The sequence below is a fragment of the Phaethon aethereus genome, assembly GCF_964289735.1.
Source record: "Phaethon aethereus genome assembly, chromosome: 9".
Lineage (NCBI taxonomy): Eukaryota > Metazoa > Chordata > Aves > Phaethontiformes > Phaethontidae > Phaethon > Phaethon aethereus.
Genome location: NC_138585.1, coordinates 18,371,013 through 18,392,521, shown reverse-complemented (window position 1 = coordinate 18,392,521; position 21,509 = coordinate 18,371,013). Strand labels below are relative to the sequence as shown.

At 38.8% G+C, this 21,509-nt stretch overlaps 1 protein-coding gene across 3 annotated transcripts in view; it reads left to right on the top strand.

The window, feature by feature from the left end:
• The window catches only part of ABCC5 (ATP binding cassette subfamily C member 5), a gene marked incomplete at both ends in the record, with an annotated part of 45,510 nt that overhangs the window by 12,184 nt on the left and 11,817 nt on the right, over positions 1-21,509 (top strand). Inside the window, 16 exons of one of the 3 annotated variants that reach the window (XM_082003680.1) lie at positions 2,756-2,913; positions 3,158-3,313; positions 4,050-4,197; positions 8,860-9,093; positions 9,206-9,379; positions 10,713-10,860; positions 11,360-11,508; positions 12,144-12,251; positions 14,033-14,383; positions 15,863-15,934; positions 16,066-16,190; positions 16,830-16,902; positions 17,451-17,654; positions 18,323-18,466; positions 20,235-20,337; positions 21,038-21,222. In XM_082003680.1, coding sequence (XP_081859806.1) covers positions 2,756-2,913; positions 3,158-3,313; positions 4,050-4,197; positions 8,860-9,093; positions 9,206-9,379; positions 10,713-10,860; positions 11,360-11,508; positions 12,144-12,251; positions 14,033-14,383; positions 15,863-15,934; positions 16,066-16,190; positions 16,830-16,902; positions 17,451-17,654; positions 18,323-18,466; positions 20,235-20,337; positions 21,038-21,222 — 2,532 coding nt within the window. Of the gene's footprint in view, positions 1-2,752; positions 2,914-3,157; positions 3,314-4,049; positions 4,198-7,754; positions 8,393-8,859; positions 9,094-9,205; positions 9,380-10,712; positions 10,861-11,359; positions 11,509-12,143; positions 12,252-14,032; positions 14,384-15,862; positions 15,935-16,065; positions 16,191-16,829; positions 16,903-17,450; positions 17,655-18,322; positions 18,467-20,234; positions 20,338-21,037; positions 21,223-21,509 lie in introns of those variants that run through there. The other 2 variants (XM_082003679.1, XM_082003681.1) reach the window with 2 other exon arrangements.

Genomic DNA, 21,509 nt, shown 5'->3' with positions numbered 1-21,509 from the left:
AGAAATGTCTGAATGATTGCCCCCCCTTCCAGTTAGTGATATCTGATTTAGGCTTGTTTTGTTCTGTGAGAACAAAAAAACCCCAAAGAAATTCTGTGAGAATTTCTTTAGAGTTATCAATGCTGTGTTGTATCACCTGGTTCATTGCTTGTATTGGTATATTAATAAGTTGCTGAATTAGAAAAAAATGCTGTCTGATTTCTGTTAGTGCAGCTGTGATTTATTAGACATTTCTTTCAAGACCAGTGCTGGAGCCTATTATATCACATTGTTAATGACTTCTTCAAGGTTTTAGTTTCCAAGAAAACCATACATGCGTGCAGGCAATCGGGATATCGCCAGTTGATGAGCACCTGAAAAAAGAATAGGGATTCAGAAACCTAAATTAACAGTGGTGGTATTGTTGCTAGTTTTTGTACTTCAGTCTTTTGCTCTAGAAATGTATTGGAGAAGTGCTTAGGAGTCTCATTTCTTCCTGATAAACTCTATGCTTTGAAGATTTGCTAATGTGATACAGAACTGTATGGGCTTTTTAGAATCTTAATTGTACAGTAGTGTGGTGCGTTTGTTTCTTGATAGTCGTGCATGTGGGATTTTGACAACCTTGCCAGGACGATGAGCAATGTTCTCAACTAGGGGTTTGCTCTTATGCTTGCCTATGTGGCAAGATATTATAGAGGCGTTCCAACGGCAGTGCTCTAGTCTTTCATCAATGCATCTTTTCCACCTTTGCTGAGAGCATTCTGTTGAGCAGCTCTGGAAGGTTTAATTATTTTTCACAGTGAGTGTTGAAGAACGTTATCTTTGGACTGCCTAAAAATACAGTATCTTGCAATTGTGCTTTCTTATTAAAAAGCTGTTCTTGTAAGTGGTGAAAACCCTTTTTTTTATGCTGACAAGTACAGTGGTTTTTGTTTTGGAAGACTTTTTTTTTTTTTTAGCTTATAGTCAGTTTTTGTGTTCTCTGAAAAACAATGATTCTGCAAATAGCCTGTGGTATCACTTAAAAACAAGCATGTTACAAGCAATAGGATGTTTGGGCAGATCTGCTTGGGGCTCTTGCAAATGGTAATATAGCAAACTATCTATGAATTCCTCTGCTGTAACCAGAAAAACAGTGGTGCAGAACTATTCCTCACTACTGAGTCCTTTGAGACGTCTTTGACAGGTCCCCTATTAATGCTGGTTTGGGTAGATTTAGTAAGATGGTATTGCCCTTAGTGAGTCAGTAATTTAATATAAATTGAGTGAGAAGTCGTAATTCAGATTTCAAGTGTTGCGTATTTTTGAGTCACTCCATGTGTCATAATGTTGTAATGTTCTTTTGTTTTCTTGTTACTTTGATATCTTTTTTTTGTAATCATAGCTTTAGGTTTAGTGAATGAGTTTTTTGAGATCAGGACCATGGATTGTTGACAACATGCTTACGCACTCTTTAAGTACTTTGGTTAAATAAAGGACAGATTTATGCTATTACACATTTCCTGTTGTTATCCTTCACGTGAGTGGTAGCTAGGTGTCTTAATGTGCTCCGTGCTTACATGTTAATGTAGTACAGACTAAGTCTCTGGTAAACGGTGGCATTTCTGACAAAAATTACATGATGAGAAGTTAGGAACCGAATGCTTGCTACTGATATACATTTAGTGCTTTCAGATACTGTGTGTTTAGGAGACTACAAAACACTTTCAGTTTCTGTTTTCAAAGACATAAAATAACTTTGTTGTGGTAAGGCAACTAGTAAGGGTGAACATAGTACCTATGTTTGTGAGACAGCCAGGAAGATTTTTACCTCAGAACTGAGGTGTTTTTTTTTTTTCTACAAAGTAGCTCCATTTCAGAGAACTGGAATACAAACAGGTAACATGGCATTGCAATAAATGGTTCCTTGAGTTAGCAGAACCAGTAGTGATCCCTCTGCGAGTATAGATAGCAATCTAGTCTCCTTGGATAGTTTTGCCACATCTAGCTTCTGATCATAACGTTTGTTTGAATTCTGCAACATTTTGACTATGCCATATCATTGTTGTTGCCTTTTTCCTCTTAGATTAGCATTTAGGGTTGCCTTTCACTAGGGCTGTGGAAAAACTCCCCTGAGATAAGGCTTGCCTTTTAAGTGGTTGTTAATAAGGTTGCTGAGCCATTGAGAAGTGTGACTAGGAGCAGAGAAAATTGTCATCTTTATTCCCTTTAATTTAGGGAAAAAGCAGGAAACATGATAAAAGAAAGTACAATTCTGCTTAATACACATTTGTTTTTTGATCTAATCCAAGGTATTTTTGAAGAAGGGACTTTAGTAGTATTCTGAAAATAATTTGAATTTTCTGTGGATAAGAATATCTAAATTACACTGAGGGTGTAAATTCATCAAGAATGTATGTCTTAATTTCACTGCATAAGTCAGTCATTGATTTCCTGAACTGTTATCATAGGTACTTGATTTTGTAATTTTTGCTCTTGTATTTCCTGTGGCAGGATGCAAGATTAGTCTTGTCTATCCATTTATCCTTTGAATGCACAGGCACAATAATGGTGTTAAATTATGTTTTACAAATGCAGCATTCTAACGCAGATCTAGAATGTGTGCATTCCACGTCTTCGATGAAGGCTGAAGCCTGTCCTCTAAGACATTAATAGTGGTTGCTGTTGTGCAGTGATTTACAGAAGAAAGAGGTGTGAAGTTGCTGGGTTCAGAAGTCATGGACTTTGAACATAGTTTTGAACTCTGATTCTTCTGTCTTTCTTGTAAAAGCAGATTGAATGCCAGGATGCCTTGGAAGCAGCTGCTCGGGCAGAGGGCCTGCCACTGGACACCTCTGTGCATTCCCAGCTGAGAATGCTGGACGAAGAGCATCACAAGGGCAAATACCACCATGGCCTGAATGTGCTGAAACCCATACGGACTACTTCCAAGTAAGTCTTTAGGCTACAAAAGATCTGATACAGCATTTGCTTTTCAAACCAGTCACAAAGCAGGATTGCAGCTGCAGGTCTGCTGACTGATACTGAAAACATCAGAATTTGCTTAGCAAGTATGACTGGCATGGGCCATTTGGTACTCTGAGTACTTTCAATGAGAGGAGGCATTGTTTTTCTCAGGGACTTAAAATTCTGTTTCCTTTTTCATTTGTTTGTGATTTTTTTTTTTTTCTTTTAGACACCAGCACCCTGTTGATAATGCTGGGCTTTTCTCCTGCATGACCTTCTCCTGGCTCACTCCTTTGGCCCACAGAGCGTACAAGAAAGGGGAATTGTTTATGGATGATGTATGGTCTTTATCAAGGCATGAGTCTTCAGATGTCAATTGTAGAAGGTAGAGACATCTTGTTCTGTCATTATTTTCATGTTTCCCTTTTTTAATATAGTAGTTCACAGGCAATGATACAGTATTGCCCTAGAAAAGCAGCACTGATACTTTGTTCTGCCTTTCTCAGAGCAGTGGAATTCAGTTTTATCCTTCATAGACCGCTCCCTCCTGTTGCACCATTTCTGTACTCTTGCCCATTTCAGTGAGCTTAGAGAATTATGTCTCCAGGAGTATTTTGCAATTGTTTTTCTGATTTTGCATGTCTTTATTTTTTATTAAAACAAAGGCCTTTCTCAAGGCTACACTGAAAAAAATGTTGTGCTAAAATAATGAAAAGTAATGTTGACAGTAGCAAGGTGATTTGAGTATGGAGTAGACCGTGCAATCAGGCTAACCTTTTATGGCTAATGAGAATTTTTCTCAGGTTTTGACTCCACAACTCTTCTGTCAGATCAGCAAGGAAAGACTGTGACAAGTCAGTGTATTAAGATTACCAAAGAGACTCCAAACAAAGCAAAAGGCATTGTGTTTTTCATGCCTCTCTTCTGTATAAGTAACACAACATAGATATTTCAAGATTTTTACCTCACAGAAAGTACCATGTATTTATTTCTCCTGATATGTAGTAATTTTTGTTGCTCTGAACTAGGGAGTGCTTGGAATTTTCACAAAGGAGTACCTATGAGATGGCACCTTCTCTCATGGTGGAAAATTTATAACACGAGTGTTCTGTTTTTATTAGGCTGGAGAGATTGTGGCAGGAAGAACTGAAAGAAATTGGGCCTGATGATGCGTCTCTCCGGAGGGTTGTGTGGATTTTCTGCCGCACCAGGCTCATCATTTCCATAGTGTGTCTGATGATCACCCAGCTTGCGGGTTTTAGTGGACCAGTAAGTAATATCCATCCTTTTTTTAACAACCCCAGAGGGCTCCATCTCATGGCCAACTGTAAAATCTTAATGTTTCATTGCAGAATCACTTAAATGTTTTGACTAGCTAGAAATTTTGGGGAAAAAATCCAGAATGATTCAATAATCCAGGATAGGTTTCCTACAGCTGGTGGATCAGTTGCTGAATGCTGAGGCAAGTTCTTGGAGAAGGGAGGGGGGGGAGTTTAGGTATCTTGGAGGAAATGCAAACCTGTTTTTTTTTCTCTTTGGTTTCGAGTATAGTTTATTAAAGTTCTTCCTTAACCGGTATGTGGTCTTTTTTCATAAAATTCTTATGTACAGGTCTTTTAATTGTTTTCTTTTTCTTTTTGCAATTCTGTAAATTTCTCTTGGAATAAAATTCAGTCTGATAAAACACTAATCTTAGATTATTGGCATTAATAGCACAGTCTTCAAGAAGTGGAACGAAACAATTTTATTAGAGCACTACTTAAAAACTAATGTGAGCAGGTCACAAGGAGTCTGTGGGTATAGCCTTTACTGATCCTACAGAGAATGGTCAGACAGGTTTCGTGCAGAAGCTTTAGAGTACATTATTGCCTCTAGGAACTGCTGCTGTTTGTTGCTATGGGTCATAATGAAGATAACAACATATGGGACTTGACATTCACACCATTTTTTGTCACCTGTTTGTTGCACATGCTGTGCAGATTTACAGTTGAAATTTTGACTAAATTTATTCTCTACACATTTCCCTTGAGGAGTAGGAGCAGTATTACTGCTAGTAGTACACGTTTCAGTGTGCTGGTAAGCTGAAGGTTCATTTCTTGGGTAAGTACACTTGGGTGCACTGTTAGGTGAAATGTCTTTTTAAAATGTTTTCCTGCTTTTAATTGTCCTATCGAAATGATGTTCTGCTTTTTAAAGTTTGTCTTGTTTCATGTAATATGAATAACAATAAATGTTTCTGTGGTTTTGTTTTCTTGATAATAATTTATAGTAGCTTGTATTATAAAATATATGAACATACTTTGGTAATTAACAGTAAATCATGATTAAGGTTTTATCAGCACTAGCTTTCCCCAAGAAGAGCTTCTGTCATTGTTTCACTACAGGGCTTTAGTAGCTGCTTTTATCTTTAGCAAAGAACTTGCAGCAGGGTTGCCCCTAATTTCTGTAGTGTAATTTTCTCAATTTGTCTCAACTAAACTGCTGAATGAGAGAGCGCGGGAGGAAAAGGAGAAAAACAAGCCAACTTGGCTAGGCTGGGGGCTACCTCTGCAATTGATGCTTGGTTTGCGTAATTTAAAATCACCTGTAGACACTTGCCCATTTACAGGCAACCTTATTAATTTCTCTGAATAAGGAACAATTCCCTTTTGATTCCATCATTTGGCATGAAAAATAAGTCTTTACCATCCCTCCTCCCTGTTTTTAAAAATGGCATGCCTCATAGATATGCCTAGATATGCTGTCTCCTCAGAAGTATCAGTGCTTTCGTGTATTGTTACACCCTTTCAGTCACCTGAAGGTGAAAAGGGAGATCAGGAAAAGCACTTGACTTGACCTGATGTATTGATTAAATTATAAAAATGGAGTTAAACACTATATTAAACTTCAGAAATTTTAATTGAATGTCTATGACCTTGAAATGCCAACCAACAGCTGTGGCTTTGCTAATGAGCATTGTGATGGTTATAACTGGAAATGAGTTGTTGCAGACTTCCTGTGTGGGGGTTTTTTGATATCAGATCCTTCAAGGGTCTTCCTTTATTTTATTTTGATAAATTCTGCATCTGGCACAGTATCCAAACTTGTAACCTGGTGCGACAGCTGTGTGTGTCAGACTGCCTTGTAATAACCATCAGAATGTACTAGTATAGGTGAGATACTATTTATCTCCAGTGAATATTTGCTGCCATCTAATCAGCTACCAAAACTTTCAAGTTCAGGTTGAGCAGTAAAGAAGTTTTTTGATTACTAAACAGAATCAGTTTAACTCCAGGTCTGAACAATGTACCTGTTTGCAACTGTTCAGAGCTATTCTTCCTGTTTGGGAGATGGGGAAACTTGCTATCTTAGTGGAGTACAGCTTGACAGTTTGGTCAGTTATTGGAGGGGGGAGTGGTAAGCTACTGGAGGTAAGTTTCCCAATTTCCCAGTTGGCTCCAGTTGCAGCCTGCCCCGTGCCGTCGCACGCTGGCTGCAGCAGGGATGCCGGCACTGCAGTGGGACCAGTGACAGAAGCTGTTCTTTAGAATTTTCAGGATGGCTGTTTTCTGCGTCAGAATGAGGCAGTCCTGCTGGGCAGAGCCAACGCCAAGAGCAAAGGTAAGGTAATGTTTATTCAATGGGAATGCTTAAGACAGCCAAGCATCTAGTACCAGCTACTACGGTAATAGTCACAGGAGTTCCTTTTTCCCCATTAGCTTGAGTTTTAGTCTTTGTACTGTAATTGTCTTGGTTTTTTTATAACTTTATGCTGTATTCTTGTCATTAAACTAGTTTGAATTCAAATAGTATATGTTTGGATGTAAATGTTAATTCTGTGTAACTTTTTTCCTCTCCCTTTTCAAAATTCTTTAATCTGCTGTTTCCTCTTTTTCTTTCTTGCGGAAAAAAGAAAAGGGGTATAATGTAAGCTGGTCTCTTTTTCATCACGGGAGATGCTGAATCTATAAAATAGTGCTGAAAAATTGCACTATAAAGTTTTGGGAGGAATGAGACCCCAGGAAACATCTGCTATCTTTATACATCCTCTCTTGGAGACTTTCAGCAATGCTGTGGTGTGCGAGAAAATGCTTGCAGTCTGCGACCATGCTGAGTTACAGCTCGTGAGGAAAAAGGGTGATTTTCACCCCAATTGCTCAGTGACTCAGTTGCATATGTTGGATTGAATACTGGAAAAAGAAGTCAGTAATCTCCTTAGTAACTGCAAACCAACTGTATGCAGTTGTGGTCCAAACAGTTGATGTAAAACTAAATCCAAGTAAGGAGAAAGTTGGAATGCAGTAGATCTGTGAATGTGAGCTCCTCACATTTGTTCAGGGATCGGTATGTAAATTTTCTCAGTGGCCATTCTAGAACCTGATGGACATCTGGCTTTAATTCAGACCTGTGAAAAAGAAAGAGCAAAATTTTTACAGCATGTTTCCTTGGTTCTGATGTGCAGAATTATTTTCCTCAGAACAGATGAATTTGATCTCAATTTTTTTCCTGTTATTTGGTGCTGGGCTATAACTATCAATACCTTTGCTGAAGTAGTGGGGTTTTGGTTTTTTCCCCTCTCTCTTCAAACTATACAGAACTCTTATTTGCAAAACCTCGTTTAGCCAAGAGGACTTCAACGGACTATGATGTGAAAGGCTTCTCAGCTATTTTCTTTGGTCTCAGATTTTTTTGTTGCTTTTTATTGTGGGCAAAGGTAATTCTCTGCTCTGTACAACATATCAAAAGCACCAGTATCTTAAAGCATCATTTGCTGAAAAGCTCTCTAGGAAATCTTTTGCTGTTTGTGAAGCCTTACAGTAGGATACTTTTTAAACCAGATTTCAGAATTTGTGCAGCCTCAGAAGCCTCCTCTGTTGGCATCTGCAAGTTTGACTTCTTTTGGACTTCGTGAACAAATACTGTTCTGTTTTTGTATCTTTATAATTTTGTGTGTAGTTTCAAATCTAGTTTGTTAGAGGCTAAGACTGACTGTTAGATATTAGCCCTTTATAATTATCCTGTATGTGCAGATTGTATGTTTCTACAATGCTCTACCTGTTGTACAGTGTTTTTGAGATGTTACCATTTAAGATGGCACTTTATTTCAAATAAAAGCCTGTTGTTTTGCAGTCAATACTATTTAATATTGCTGGTGATTGTGAGTTGTATGATGTTACATTGTGCTGTTGGACCACAAAGAGCTGGAGGTGGGAATCGGTGGTTCTGGGGGCTGTCCTCTTTCTGCAGGTGATGTTTGAAATGTGATTCCTGAGGTAAAGTGTTTATGTTTTTGGGGGGAGAGGGTATGGGGAGGGATTGAATGGTTAATTTTTTTGTCTTTTTTTTTTTTCTCCCCTGTCCCCAATGATTTATGGTATTGCGTACCTTGTGCTTTCTGCTTGTTTTTTTCTTTACTATTAAACTGCTGATGTTTATTTCCAGGAATGTTTTGCAAATGTCCTTCTCACTCTTCCCCTCTACAACTGTAGGTACATTGTTCCTTTTTATCAAATAAGCACGTTTGAAGCAAACCAAAGATAAAATAAAAAAGGTCTTAATGTCACGTAAAGGAATGTTTCTTAATGTGCGCAGATGTATAAGTAGTGACTATATTTTAAAACTCTTCTATATGATAATGCATTGCTTTCAGCTAACTGACAGATTTATGTTAAGTTAGAAGACACGGAGGATTAGAAGCGTGCTGCGAGGAATATGGTTCCAAATTAAACTCTCTTTACTTACTAAATTTGACTCAGTGCTTGGCTCTCAGCAGGGCTTTGTGTTACAGTACTTCTTGTATTGACACTTTTTACTTCTAGAAAGAAGATGCTTTCTATTTCAAATGGCTCTTTAAAAGCAAAGTAGCCTACTTATTTCTAACTTAACATAAAGTTGTTGCATGGTTTTCTAGGATGTTGGGGTGTTCATGCAAGCTTGCATTTCTTCCTGTAGGCGTTCGTTGTGAAACATCTTTTGGAGTATACCCAACAGAGTGAGTCCAACCTGCAGTACAGCTTGTTTTTAGTTTTTGGCATCTTTATGACGGAAATAGTACGATCTTGGTCCCTTGCGCTAACCTGGGCTTTGAATTACCGCACGGGGGTTAGACTGCGTGGAGCTATCTTGACAATGGCATTTAAGAAAATTCTTAAGCTGAAGAACATCAAGGAGAAGTCTCTTGGAGAGGTAAGATGCAGCATCATTTTGGAAATTGCAGTGTGAAAAGGGATATGCAACATATTCCTTTGAGAATGAGCTGTGCCTTAAATCTAAATAATCTGTTATGTGTATTTTTCAGCTCATAAATGTATGTTCCAATGATGGTCAAAGGATGTTTGAAGCTGCAGCAGTTGGCAGTTTGTTGGCTGGGGGCCCCATTGTGGCCATCTTAGGAATGGTTTATAACGTGATTATTCTGGGTCCAACAGGTTTCTTGGGCTCTGCTGTCTTCATCCTTTTCTACCCAGCAATGGTGAGTTGGAAAGAGTTAAGACTTGCTTCATTTTTATTAGGTCAGACATATGTATAGTTCTGAATAGAAGATGTTGAAATATGCTAGATTTAGCTCCTTTATGGTGCTGCATAGGTGTTTCTAAAGATGGTGTATGAAGCAGAAAGTTGGAAACGGGAAGCTAAAAATTATAAAGAAAATTAGAAAATGGAAATGGGAAAGCTGATGGATTTGACTGAGATAAATAAGCACAGCTAAATTAAACTGCAGAATGCTCAGGTGCTTGTTGTTGAAGTTGGGAAGACACAAGGCCTCCAGCTTGTGTACAGGAGCTCAGTGTTGTCTGAGCACATTGCTCTTGATTTCAACAAAAGATGTTGAAAGCACTGCATCTGTGAGAGGGTGTTCTTGATTAGTTACTCCTGCTTCTACTTCTGCTGGGCTGTGAAGTAGGCTAGTTCAAGCCAAAATCTTCTTGCCTCTAAAATGCCCTGTAAGACTGTTGGACTTGTCACTGTATTCATAATACAAATTTTAAAAAGCATAGAGGCTGAATACTGTGATGACCACTTTGGTCCAATTTATCTGGGCAACAGTAAGGATTAAAATAATGGGAATTAATTTTAAGGAGGGGAATGAGGAGTGGAGTTTGATCATCTTTTCCAGTTCTTTTCAGTAGCCCTCCTCTATTGATGGGGACTCCAAAAGAGATTGCAGGAGTATGAAGAAGGGCAAGGAGTTGAAAGCTTCCTAAAGTAGTGTGTTGGTTTTGAATTTCAAACCAGGAATGGGATGAATGTAAGAGTAGCAGATACTTAGAAACCTGTGAACAACTGTTTATTTTTTAGATTGGTGTAGTAAAAATGTTAAAACTGTTTTACCACCTTCATAGCACTGGCATATGGTAGAAGTTGATCTGGCTCTGCAAAGTCCAGCTTGTTCTTTTGCCTTATGGGACCAGGTTGAAATGTTGGCTAAAATGGGTTCTGCTGTTCATTTGCCATGAGGGTCAACTTAGTGTGTCTTTTAGGTTAATGTTTCTAGTCTTTGTGCTTCGGAAACTTTAACAAGTCTGGTAATATTCAGTGACAGTAAAAGCGCACACCTTCATTTTCACAATTTTATTTTTGTTGGAACTTGCTATCATGAGTCTAGTGATCAGTGCAGATGGGGTGGGAGGATATGAACAGTGTTACCAGCTTGACTTTTATGTTAGAACAACAGTCACCTTGGCCCATCCCTGAATCCCCTTTTCAGATTCAAAATTGGATTTCTCTGGTAATTAGGAGGAGTTGAATGTACTTGCTCTTTCTGAGTTGCCATTAATGTTGCATGGTGTTGCTTCTTGTTTCAGATGTTTGTGTCACGCCTCACAGCTTATTTCAGAAGAAAATGTGTTTCAACAACAGATGAGCGTGTGCAAAAGATGAATGAAGTTCTTAATTATATTAAGTTCATTAAAATGTATGCCTGGGTCAAACCATTTTCTCAGAATGTTCAAAGTGAGTTCACACAATCTGTAAATGTTTCCTTTTGTGCAGATGCCCCATTGCTTAGTAGCCTGGTGCATCCTCCTAGCTTAGTTCCATAGATGTTGATGTACATGCAGTGTAATAACAATTTCATCCTTCAGGCTTCCTATTTGTTACACATGATGGGTTGGACAAACAGACCTGCTTCTAAAGTTTCACCTTCTAGCATAATGGTGTTTGTGGCTTAGCACTAATCTTAAATTTTTAATTTTTGTTCCATTTTTTATCACTTAATAAATGTGCTGGCTGCTCCATTTTTAAATAAAGTAAAAAGACGTATATTCTTATGGAGATTTACAGACTGTTATAACATGCTCCTCTGTAACTGCGGTCGTTGTAAGAAAGTATATGATGTGATAAACACTAAAACATAGAGCTTAGGCCTCTCTTACTCACTGTTTGTAGTGTCTGTTGTTTATGTACCCCCTGAATCGTACTTCAAATGTGTTGCCCCTGTTTATATTTCTAGAAATTCGTGAGGAAGAACGTAAAATCTTAGAGCGTGCGGGCTACTTCCAGAGCATCACTGTGGGTGTGGCTCCCATAGTTGTAGTCATTGCCAGTGTGGTGACCTTTTCTGTCCACATGATCCTTGGCTATGATCTTACAGCAGCTCAGGTAACTTGCTGCAGTGTTGAAAATATTCTTTACAATATTGCTACAGTAGCTTTTCTGCTAAGCCATTTCTCTTCGTCATACTCTTTGCTTTGTGGCTGTGCCTGTGTGACCAGGCTGTAGCCTTGCTCGCAGAAGTGAACATCTGATGGGTGTGATAGCAGCAGATGTAGTCTTACATTTTGCACAAAAACCTCTCAGTGCTGTTTCAGTCCTGACCTTCCCCAGAACAGGTTTTGAGCTGAATGTTAACAAGCACTTCTGTTTGCTATTCAGATAGGGCGATGGGATTACTGTATGTTTTGTTTTACACTGTGATTGGATGCAAACAGCACAAATGCCTTACAACACGATTTGAACTTGGGTCTCCACAAGTAACAGGCTAATGCAGAATTTGCTAACTGCTGCTTTCAGTAGACCTACAAACACTGAAGATGTCTGTCTTGGTCTGTTATAAAGCACTGGAGAAAGAGTTGCGTAGATCTGCTGTTTGAGAATATGTTGAATATTTAAATGGTTATTCTTGGACTGCGGGCCTTCTCTATGGCTTTGAATAGCTGCTGTGACATTTCAGCTTTTAGAAGGTTGGAGTTGTTAATACATTGCATCCAAATGTGATTCTCTCTTCTCATTTTTAGGCATTCACAGTGGTCACTGTCTTTAATTCAATGACTTTTGCTCTAAAAGTAACACCTTTCTCAGTGAAGTCTCTATCTGAGGCATCTGTTTCTGTTGACAGATTTAAGGTAAGTAGTCATTTGGCCTTGCAGTTTTAACTGTAAGTGTGGAGTGTTGTATGTGCATAACAGATGCTAAGGGAACACTTGGAAGGTAATACTGTTTTAATGACTGAGGAGTTCTTTTTTTTCCACACTTAGCACTCCAGATTATTGGATTCTTCAAGAGAGATACAAATCCAGTAAAGGAATATTAGAAATTTAAGATAATACCAGTGTGGGAAGCAAAACATTCTTATTTAATGATTTTTGGATTTTGATGTTGGCCACTGTAAGAGATAGAATACAGGACTAGATGGCTCACAGTATAATAATTCTTAAACTCCCTTTTAACACCATCTGCATGAAAAGACAGTGCAACATGTCTGCAATGAAATTTCATGTTTTGCTAATGAAACTCTTTTTGGAAATGTCGTGTATTACGTAGGCAGCTTTGCACAAACCTGTAGTTTTATTTGTAGTTGTGAAAAACGGAGGTTTTGTATTTGCAGACCTTAAGTGACTGAAACTCCATTATATGAATAAAATGCAGTTGTGATCTGATGAAACAATCTATGGCAGAAAATAAAAACCCTTCTAACAAACAATCCTATCTCATCCTTCAATCCCTGTGAAGTGAATACACTGTGTACTTTACTATGAACTCAGAGGACAGGCCTTTATTTTGTCTTCTCTCTTGAAGACAATAGTGCATTGCACATTGCAGAAATTTCCAAATAGGATGCCAAAAACATTGACATACATAGGGATTCAGTGTAATGCATTAATGAAACAAATCCGGTTGTGAGAAGAATGGGATCTGCAGAATGATTTTGACATCCTTTTGAGATTGAGATGCTTTTGGCATTTTTGTTTCATGTTCTGAGTCACACTAAATCAAGCTTTCTTAAACCCAAATGCACTGAAGGGAGTTTTGGGGTGGAAGAGGAGGAGAGGGGAAATAGTAGTAATTTCCCAGTTTGACTGTAAACAGTGTAATCTGTGTAGGGAGTGTAAGGTGGGGATACTCTGAACGTCACAGTAAAAATGTAACAGACTTTTTGGCTCTGTAAATGAGTATGAACTTTCTTACGAATGTAAGATTCAGGCATAGCAATTGCAAGGGTAAATAAGGCTGAGAATTATTAAGAAGTCTTTAATCACAAAAGACTTCTTAGTTCAAAACATAAGTTACGTAAGTGGAAAACATTTTGTCTTGTAATTAAACTGTGTGAAAAATCTCTTCCTAATCCATGTTGATTGTAAATACTGATGGATGTGGTGGAAAACATGATACAATGGACTTAATGGCTTACTACTTATTGTCAAGCAGGCCAAGATAGGTCAGCTACATTCGTGGGAGAGGACTTTTTTCCCAGCAGAAGAGTTGAAGGGCTGAAGTTAAGAGTCATTCCATCTCCTTCCATAATGAGTTGGTGTGCAGGACAAGCCAGTCACTTTCCCTCAAAATGACCTCTCCAACCCATGTATTCTATTCATGTGTTTTTAATCTGGAAATTACAGAGCTGCAGTTGCAAACAGTGTTAAAAGAGTAAGTCCCCCTCGTATTGCATCCAGAGTATTGCAGTTCTGTAGAAGTCTTAGTGTATCTAAGTGCTTCCACCACATCTGGGAATGCCCTGGCCACTTAGCAGGCCTGGAGTTAGTTTACACTAATGAGCTACCTTTTGCTCTTCAGCTTCCTCCTACTATATAGCCTGATGTGTTTTGCTGCGTGAGTGTGCCGTAGGCTTGTCTCCCAGTCTTGATCAGGTGTCTCATCTTTACACCTCTCTCACAACTCCTATCAGAGTTTATTTCTAATGGAAGAGGTTCATATGATAAAGAAAAAACCAGCCAATCCTCACACCGCGATAGAGGTGAAAAATGCTACCCTGGCTTGGGACTTCTCCCACGCCAGCGTCCAGAGCTCACCAAAGTTGACCCCCAAAGTGAAAAAAGACAAGAAAGTCACCAAGGGCAAGAAAGAGAAAATGAAGCTACAGAATGAGGGACAGCAAGCTGTGCTGGCAGAGCAGAAGGGCCATCTTCTAGTGGACAATGATGACCATCCTAGCCCTGAAGAGGAGAACAAAATCATCCATCTGGTTAACCTTCGGCTTCAGAGGACTCTCTACAACATTGACTTGGAGATAGAAAAGGTAAGAGAAGAAATGAGGCAATCTGAGCCTTCAAAAGGCCTCATTTTTGAGCTGTCCCTTGGAATAGAAAGCTGTGTATTTTTGCATGAAATGGAGCATATTGTTTTTGTGCACTCCTGTAATATCCATGGCAACTACAGTATCCAGGATGCAGTGTCTGATCTTCATGTAAACAGCTGTGCCATTTTAGCAAACTAGATCTTTGCAAACAGCCTATGAAACAACTGCAGGCTGTACAGCTTTCGTATCTAACTGATGGTTTTGCTGCTTGTGGCTCTCAGTACAGTATATGAGTCATTGAGCTTAAAGAATCAGCAGGGCAACAAGGGTATTGGCGGACGATGTATTCCTGCCGCCATTTGATAACTTTGCAGGGTTACAGCTCTATTCTGGGTGAACATTTTAGGTGTTCTAATGGAGCATAATGGTGATTTTCAGTGAAGAATGTGCAATTTTCTTCCTTGAGAATTTTTGTACAGTAGAAGGATACAGAGATTTTAAAGAATTTAGAAGCAGTTGGAGTCCTCATTCCAAGATGGGTAAAAGCATACAAAATGTCAAAGAAAAAGCATTGAACTTAATACATGACATCTTCTACAAATACAGAGTTTTGCAGTCTAGCAATTGGGTGTTGTAATGGGATCTGTGCATTTATCAAGGTATTTATAGGTAATTGTCTCCTGTAGTCATGAGAAGGATAGTTTGAACTATTTTGAACCATAAAAACCCCCTATATTTTAAACTTTTGAGAAGGATGCATATAGTTCAAAAAATAGCCTTGAAAAAGGAGTACACAGTTGAAAATGTAAAGGCTAATTCTCTCGTTTACAAACTTCTGACAGAAGAGGCCAGCAATGTATTCTGCAAGTGGCTATATACCCTTTTTGTCCACTTTACCTTTTTTTTTATGAAAGGAGCAAAAATAGTTTTGATTAATTCGTTGTTTAGTGTGGGTATCAAGGCATCCATTTTATTGCAGAGAAATGCTTCGAAGTGACTGGATTCTAGGCTTTTCATGGTATGCTTTCCTTAGCAAACTGCATCTCATAGGCAAGGAGTTTTACTGGCCCACATATCCTAAATTCTGCTTTTTTTTTCAGTCTTTCCCTCCTCATGTCTTTCCTTACCACTCTCAAAAGCCCCTTGGTGCATTCTGTTGAGGCAGGCCTTAGTGCTTTTGGCTGAGTGCAGCATTCTCTGGGCCTGTATCAGGCCCAGTCAAAGGGAAGCTGATCTTAAAATACATTCACTTTTACCTGTAGAGTTGGTTCAATTTTAGTCCACTGTGGGATAGTATTCACTCTATTATTTGAGAATTAGAATACTGACTGTCTTGCTCTTTTGTCTGTTAATGTCCCTTTTCAGTTATCATTAATGTCCAGCTCTCCTTTTGGACATATTAAAGGTAGTCCAAATTCTGAAAGGGATGGAGAATGTAAGAAATGAGTGCTGTAATTTATTTTTTTTTTTTCTGTCTAGGGAAAACTTGTTGGAATTTGTGGCAGTGTGGGGAGTGGAAAAACTTCACTTATCTCAGCAATTTTAGGACAGGTGAGAAATGCTGTTTTGACTACTTCTGCTCTTCTCTTTCCTATCTGTTATTTCACTTATTTGTACTCTGTAAAAGAAAATCTATTCTAAACATGGAATAGCATAATTTCACAGTTTATCTTTAATTTCAGATGACCCTGTTGGAGGGTAGCATTGCAGTAAGTGGAACATTTGCGTATGTGGCTCAGCAGGCCTGGATTCTCAATGCTACACTTCGGGACAACATACTTTTCGGCAAGGAATATGATGAAGAAAGGTTTGTTAGAACTGTTTGCAGATTTTCAGGAAAGCTTAGTAATTCTTGACCCAAGTGTGGGAAAATTTAATGCAGAGTATGCTGCAGTTAAAGCCTATCTTGATTGTATATGCAATTAAAGCCTATGTATCCATTTAGAGTCTGTTTTTAAGACTCCTTTAAGTCTTGTTTAAGAGCCTGCTGCTCTTGCACATGGTCGCTGTGGCCCATGGCTGTCAGTGTGTCTGTCATTGGTCGCTTGCAGTCAGGGCTGTACCTCGTGCTGGAGTGCTGTCTGACCTCTGTTTTTAGCAGCTGCTGTGGAGCAGCACTGAGGTGGCATCTGGCCTTGCACTCTTTAAAAACAACTGCCCTTCGCAGTGTACTGGCACCTTCCCTGGCCCTCCCCCAGCGCGAGCCTTCCCTGTGGCCTGTACTAGCTATCCCTGGAAAGAAACTGCCTCCTTACCTTCGCTGTACTCCAGGAGTAGGTGATTAATTATTATCCTCAGTTTCCTTCTGGGAATCCGAGGCAGATCATTTGTTTTAGGCTGCTGCAATGTCTGTTATTAGTGCAGAAAGTATGATAATGCAGTACTAGCTAGATACTTGTGGGGGAAAAAACCCAGTGTTCTTATTATGTATCTAATTGTTCTTTAGATACAATACGGTGTTGAATGGTTGCTGTCTGAGGCCTGACCTAGCCATCCTTCCAAATGGGGACCTGACAGAGGTATAAATTTTGCTTATAGTAAACTAATTAGAAGTTGGAGAAAAGTAGAGTTTTGGTTTGGTAAACTGGACTGGAGTGAGGGGAACATCAGCCTGGTATGCCTATAAACCAAGCTGTTGAATGCACCTTCCTGAGCTGAGCTTATCAATGCGGGCCCTGGGCTACTGAGACTTGTGCCATGTTTTTGACTCAGATATTGACAATTTGGGAGCTTTTTATTGTGTTGTAAATTTAGCTGCCTTAACAGGACGTATTTGAACTTGATTTAAAATAGTGAAGAAAAAAGCATGGCTGTGTTAATACAAAAAAGTGCTGCCACGTTTCAAGCATGTTAACCTTGAGTTTGAATGTAGAACACATTTCACAAAAAAGTGGACACCTAAGCTAGTGTGTATATATATGTATTAAAACAATATATAATATTGTGGGGTATATATATATATAAAAAAAAAATATTATGGTCTGCTTCATTCCAGTCACCTGTTTAACTCTGAGTATCTGTGTTGCATGGTGATGTAGAAATAAAATAATGGTGTGTGTCTGTACAGATTGGTGAACGAGGGGCTAACCTGAGTGGAGGACAGCGTCAGAGAATCAGTCTGGCTCGAGCCCTGTACAGTGACAGGAACATTTACATCCTTGATGATCCCCTTAGTGCCTTAGATGCTCATGTTGGAAATCACATTTTTAACAGTGCAATAAGGAAGCACCTGAAGTCAAAGACTGTCCTTTTCATCACTCATCAGCTTCAGGTACTACATCCCTCATACTTCTTGGACTTTCTTGATATACTGTTTAGTCAGTAGCCTTCATACTGGAAATTTCTATGCCCTGACCTGTTGCAGCACAACCCCATCCGTCTATAGGATGCATTGTTTATGGTTACAAACTAGCTTTGCAAATATGCACTGAGCATGGTCTAATTCTTTATTTGATACCAGCGCTGCTTGGTGTCTGATCTGGACTGGTAATGCTTGACTATGGAAAATTTACCAGAGGAATAAATAGTTTGTTCAAAAACAGTTTTGCTAACTTGCTATAAAGCTAGTTCATCACATTAGGAAAATTTAGATTAGGTGTCAGTAAATCAGAATGGATGTTTTCTGAGAATTTTTTTGCTATCTTCTGTGTACAGAAATATTAATACTTAGTATATGAGTATTTGCAGTATTTAAGTATCCTGAATTGTCTTCCATAACAGATTGTTTTTGACGGAACATATAAACTGTTTATTTGTGTACAGTGAGAGTAATCATGGTGCTCTAGTCAACGCAGGACCTTTAAAAATCAGATGTCTGTTACCTCAGAAGAGGTGTGTTGTGTGCAGATGTCTATAAATTACTGAAAAGGATTGTGTGAGAGTGTGTCTCAATTATCAGACGTAGCGATAAAGACTTGTTCTTACTGCCATTTTCTCCAGTATCTTGTTGACTGTGATGAAGTTATCTTCATGAAAGAAGGCTGCATTACTGAGCGAGGAAGTCATGAAGAACTGATGAATTTAAATGGGGACTATGCAACTATTTTTAATAACCTACAGCTGGGAGAAACACCGCATATTGAGGTACTTGTTTATTTTAAAGTACTTTGAATGATGACTTTTCTGATGAGATGAACCAGATGACATAGTTGGAAGACTGGAAAATGGCTTCACGTGTTCATTTTTTGATTTGACCAATAGATTTCCTGTAGAATAATTTGTGCTTCGTTAGCACTTTGTATCTGCAGTCACAGTTCATATTTAGGGAATGCATAGTAGAGAGGACTCTGCCAATGAGCTCATGAGTTGAATGTGAAAGTAATGTATCATCTCCTCTGGTGATGCTCAGAGCAGTAAGCCTGTTGTCTCTTTTATTGTACACCTCACTTCTTAATTTACCTCCAAGTTAGCACAGACCTGGGCCAACCTTTGTCTGAAAAAATTCTTACTGGTTTGTTACTACTTTTTCACATAGGGTGTGACTGAGGCACAGGAAAAGTGATGCAACTTGACAAAAGTTAGATGTGACAGTTTTTTGGAAATATAACTGAAAATGCTTTGTTTTGGGCGGTTTTGAGGAAAAAAAAAAAATGTTGCTTGACACTGCTTCTGTTACGAACCAATGGCTGTAAATGCAAACTTGGATTTGTGCTCTAGTATTTTAGTTGGTGGAAAAAATGTATATCTAGAAAATAAGAAGAGACATTCAGTAGGACATGCATTTAAATTTTCAGCAATTTAATTTTTCCCACCTTTCTCCTGTTTGTTTCCTGAAGTTCTTCTTTGGAGTAAGCAACTTAGCTGCTCTTTATTTGATGATAATTTACTTGTCTAAGTGTTGTGTGCATTTTGCCTTAGTAAGGAGAGATTGAAAAGCACATCAGCAGTTTATTTTTTAAGAGATGAGAGGCTCCTTATTCACAAGTTGCAGACATAAAAAAAAAAAGTTTCTGAAAAGGTAGCATTGTGATACAGATATAGAAGGTGCTTGGTGAAATTTTCTGCTGGGAGATATTAGTGAAAGAAGCAAAAGAATATAATGCGTTACTCTGCATATCCTTTCTGAGGCATGAAGATTATAGTTCTGCCATTTTAAGACTAATGTAATGACAGTTAACATGAGATTCTCCAGTCTGCATGCTTGGCTGACCTTCACTGTCTCTCGGTAAAAACTAGTCATGGAAGGAGCATTAATTTGCATTCCTGATGGGATGAGAAGAAATGGATGGTAAAGTTAGATTCTCTATGGTTTGACATGTGCGAGATGTCCTCTTCCCACACTTCACATGAGAAGAGACCCTGCAGATGCTGTCTAGAGGGTTTCAGTCAATTTAGGCTGCCTCTGAAGAGGTAGTAGCTTCCATTTGTGGGAAGATGGCTGGGTTTAAAACAGTAATTGTGTATGCAGTTCAGTGTTGGATGTTTGATTTCTGGAAGACCAAGTTAACCTTTGTCCTTAGAGACATTTCATGAGAGCTTTCCTGAGTGAAGTACTAGGATGTTTGGGGAAAAATGCGAGTTATTTTTACAAGGGAAAGGGGGATTGTATCTTTCTCTTGGTAGTAGGGATGTCATTCCTCTGCCATGTTTGCACATACTGTCACTGTTTCAGATAATTGATCTTGCACACTACCAGATTGGTAGCAGTTCATATTAATAGAGGAGAAGAATTTAACCCACCAGAGTTGGCAGTCATCCATAATAACAGCAAAGTTAATATCCTCCTTGATATGAATGCTAAGCTGTTGAAAGCCTTTGTCCTTAGGAGGCAGCCTATAAAAAGTTTGGGTTCAGATATGAAAATGTCAGACCAAATTATTCCAGTATGTTTAGTGTCATTGTTTTCCTGCAGATTAATATAAAGAAGAACACAAACAGTTCACTGAAAAGACCCCAGGATAAAAGTACCAAAACAGGATCTGTGAAGAAGGAGAAAGTTGTAAAGAAGGAAGAGGGTAACTATGTAATCAGATTTCTGTCTGTAATTATTTTATACACCACTAAGTTCAAAACATTTGCTTTCAAAGTGTATTATGACTGTATCTGTCAGGCTTTGAAAGCTGTCTCAAGTCCTGGTCACTCAGTGTGGTTGACAGCACATAGGCAGTGGGCAAAGAACATTCATTAATTCATTAAATATGGGTGTCTGCACAATGTTTTTAAGTTCAATCAGGCTGCTGCTGGTCAGATGCCATCGGCACAAAAGGAGCTTGTAGTACCCTGTGTCCCACACCACCTTTCCCTCCTATCCGAAGAGGGCAGTGTGTATAGCTTGCTACTCACAGAGTCCTAGGTGGCATTTATGTGTGAAGAATTAGAAGACCTGACTTCCTTTTTGTCGTTCTCTCTGTTTAATGTTAGCTTTGAACTTCAGCAGGGTTTAAAAAGCAATAGTGAGGCTGATACCAGACTAGTATTTAAATCTGTGCTGATTACACTTTTTCAGACATACCATGATGTTAATGATTCTGCAGAGGAAATGTGACTTTTTGAAAAAAACTGTTTGAACCATTGACTTCTACGTATTACATGTCTGTGTTTCTGAAAGTATTCTGTACAGTTTGAAAATGACTAATTTCGTGTATGTTCACAAACTTACAGAAGCTTCATGGAACAGCTTTCTTTTCCTCACGCCCTCCTCCTCTCGTTTCACAGGCCAGTTGGTCCAGTTGGAAGAGAAAGGCAAAGGTTCCGTGCCCTGGTCTGTTTATGGTATCTACATTCAGGCAGCTGGAGGCCCCTTTGCATTCCTTGTCATCATGGCACTGTTTGTGCTGAATGTGGGCAGTACAGCGTTTAGCAACTGGTGGCTGAGTTTCTGGATCAAGCAAGGCAGTGGAGTAAGATAAATAGCTTTTCTACTCTCTTGCGTCTAACAGGCAGGGGAATTGCTCTCCTAGACTAATCCCAAGCAGTCCTATGAGACCAAATGGTGCTTCCTAATTTAAGCAAGTTGTAAGGCTCCCCAGGAGGTGATCTCACTAGAGAGTTCATCTCCAAGAATAAGACAGTTCCACTAATAAGAAAGGTATAATAGCTCATGTGGTTTTATACTGCCCTTTTGTTCCTTTTCTTGGTTAGTCTAAGGAAAGGAAGTGAAAACTTGAAAGGTGCCAACAAGCTGCAG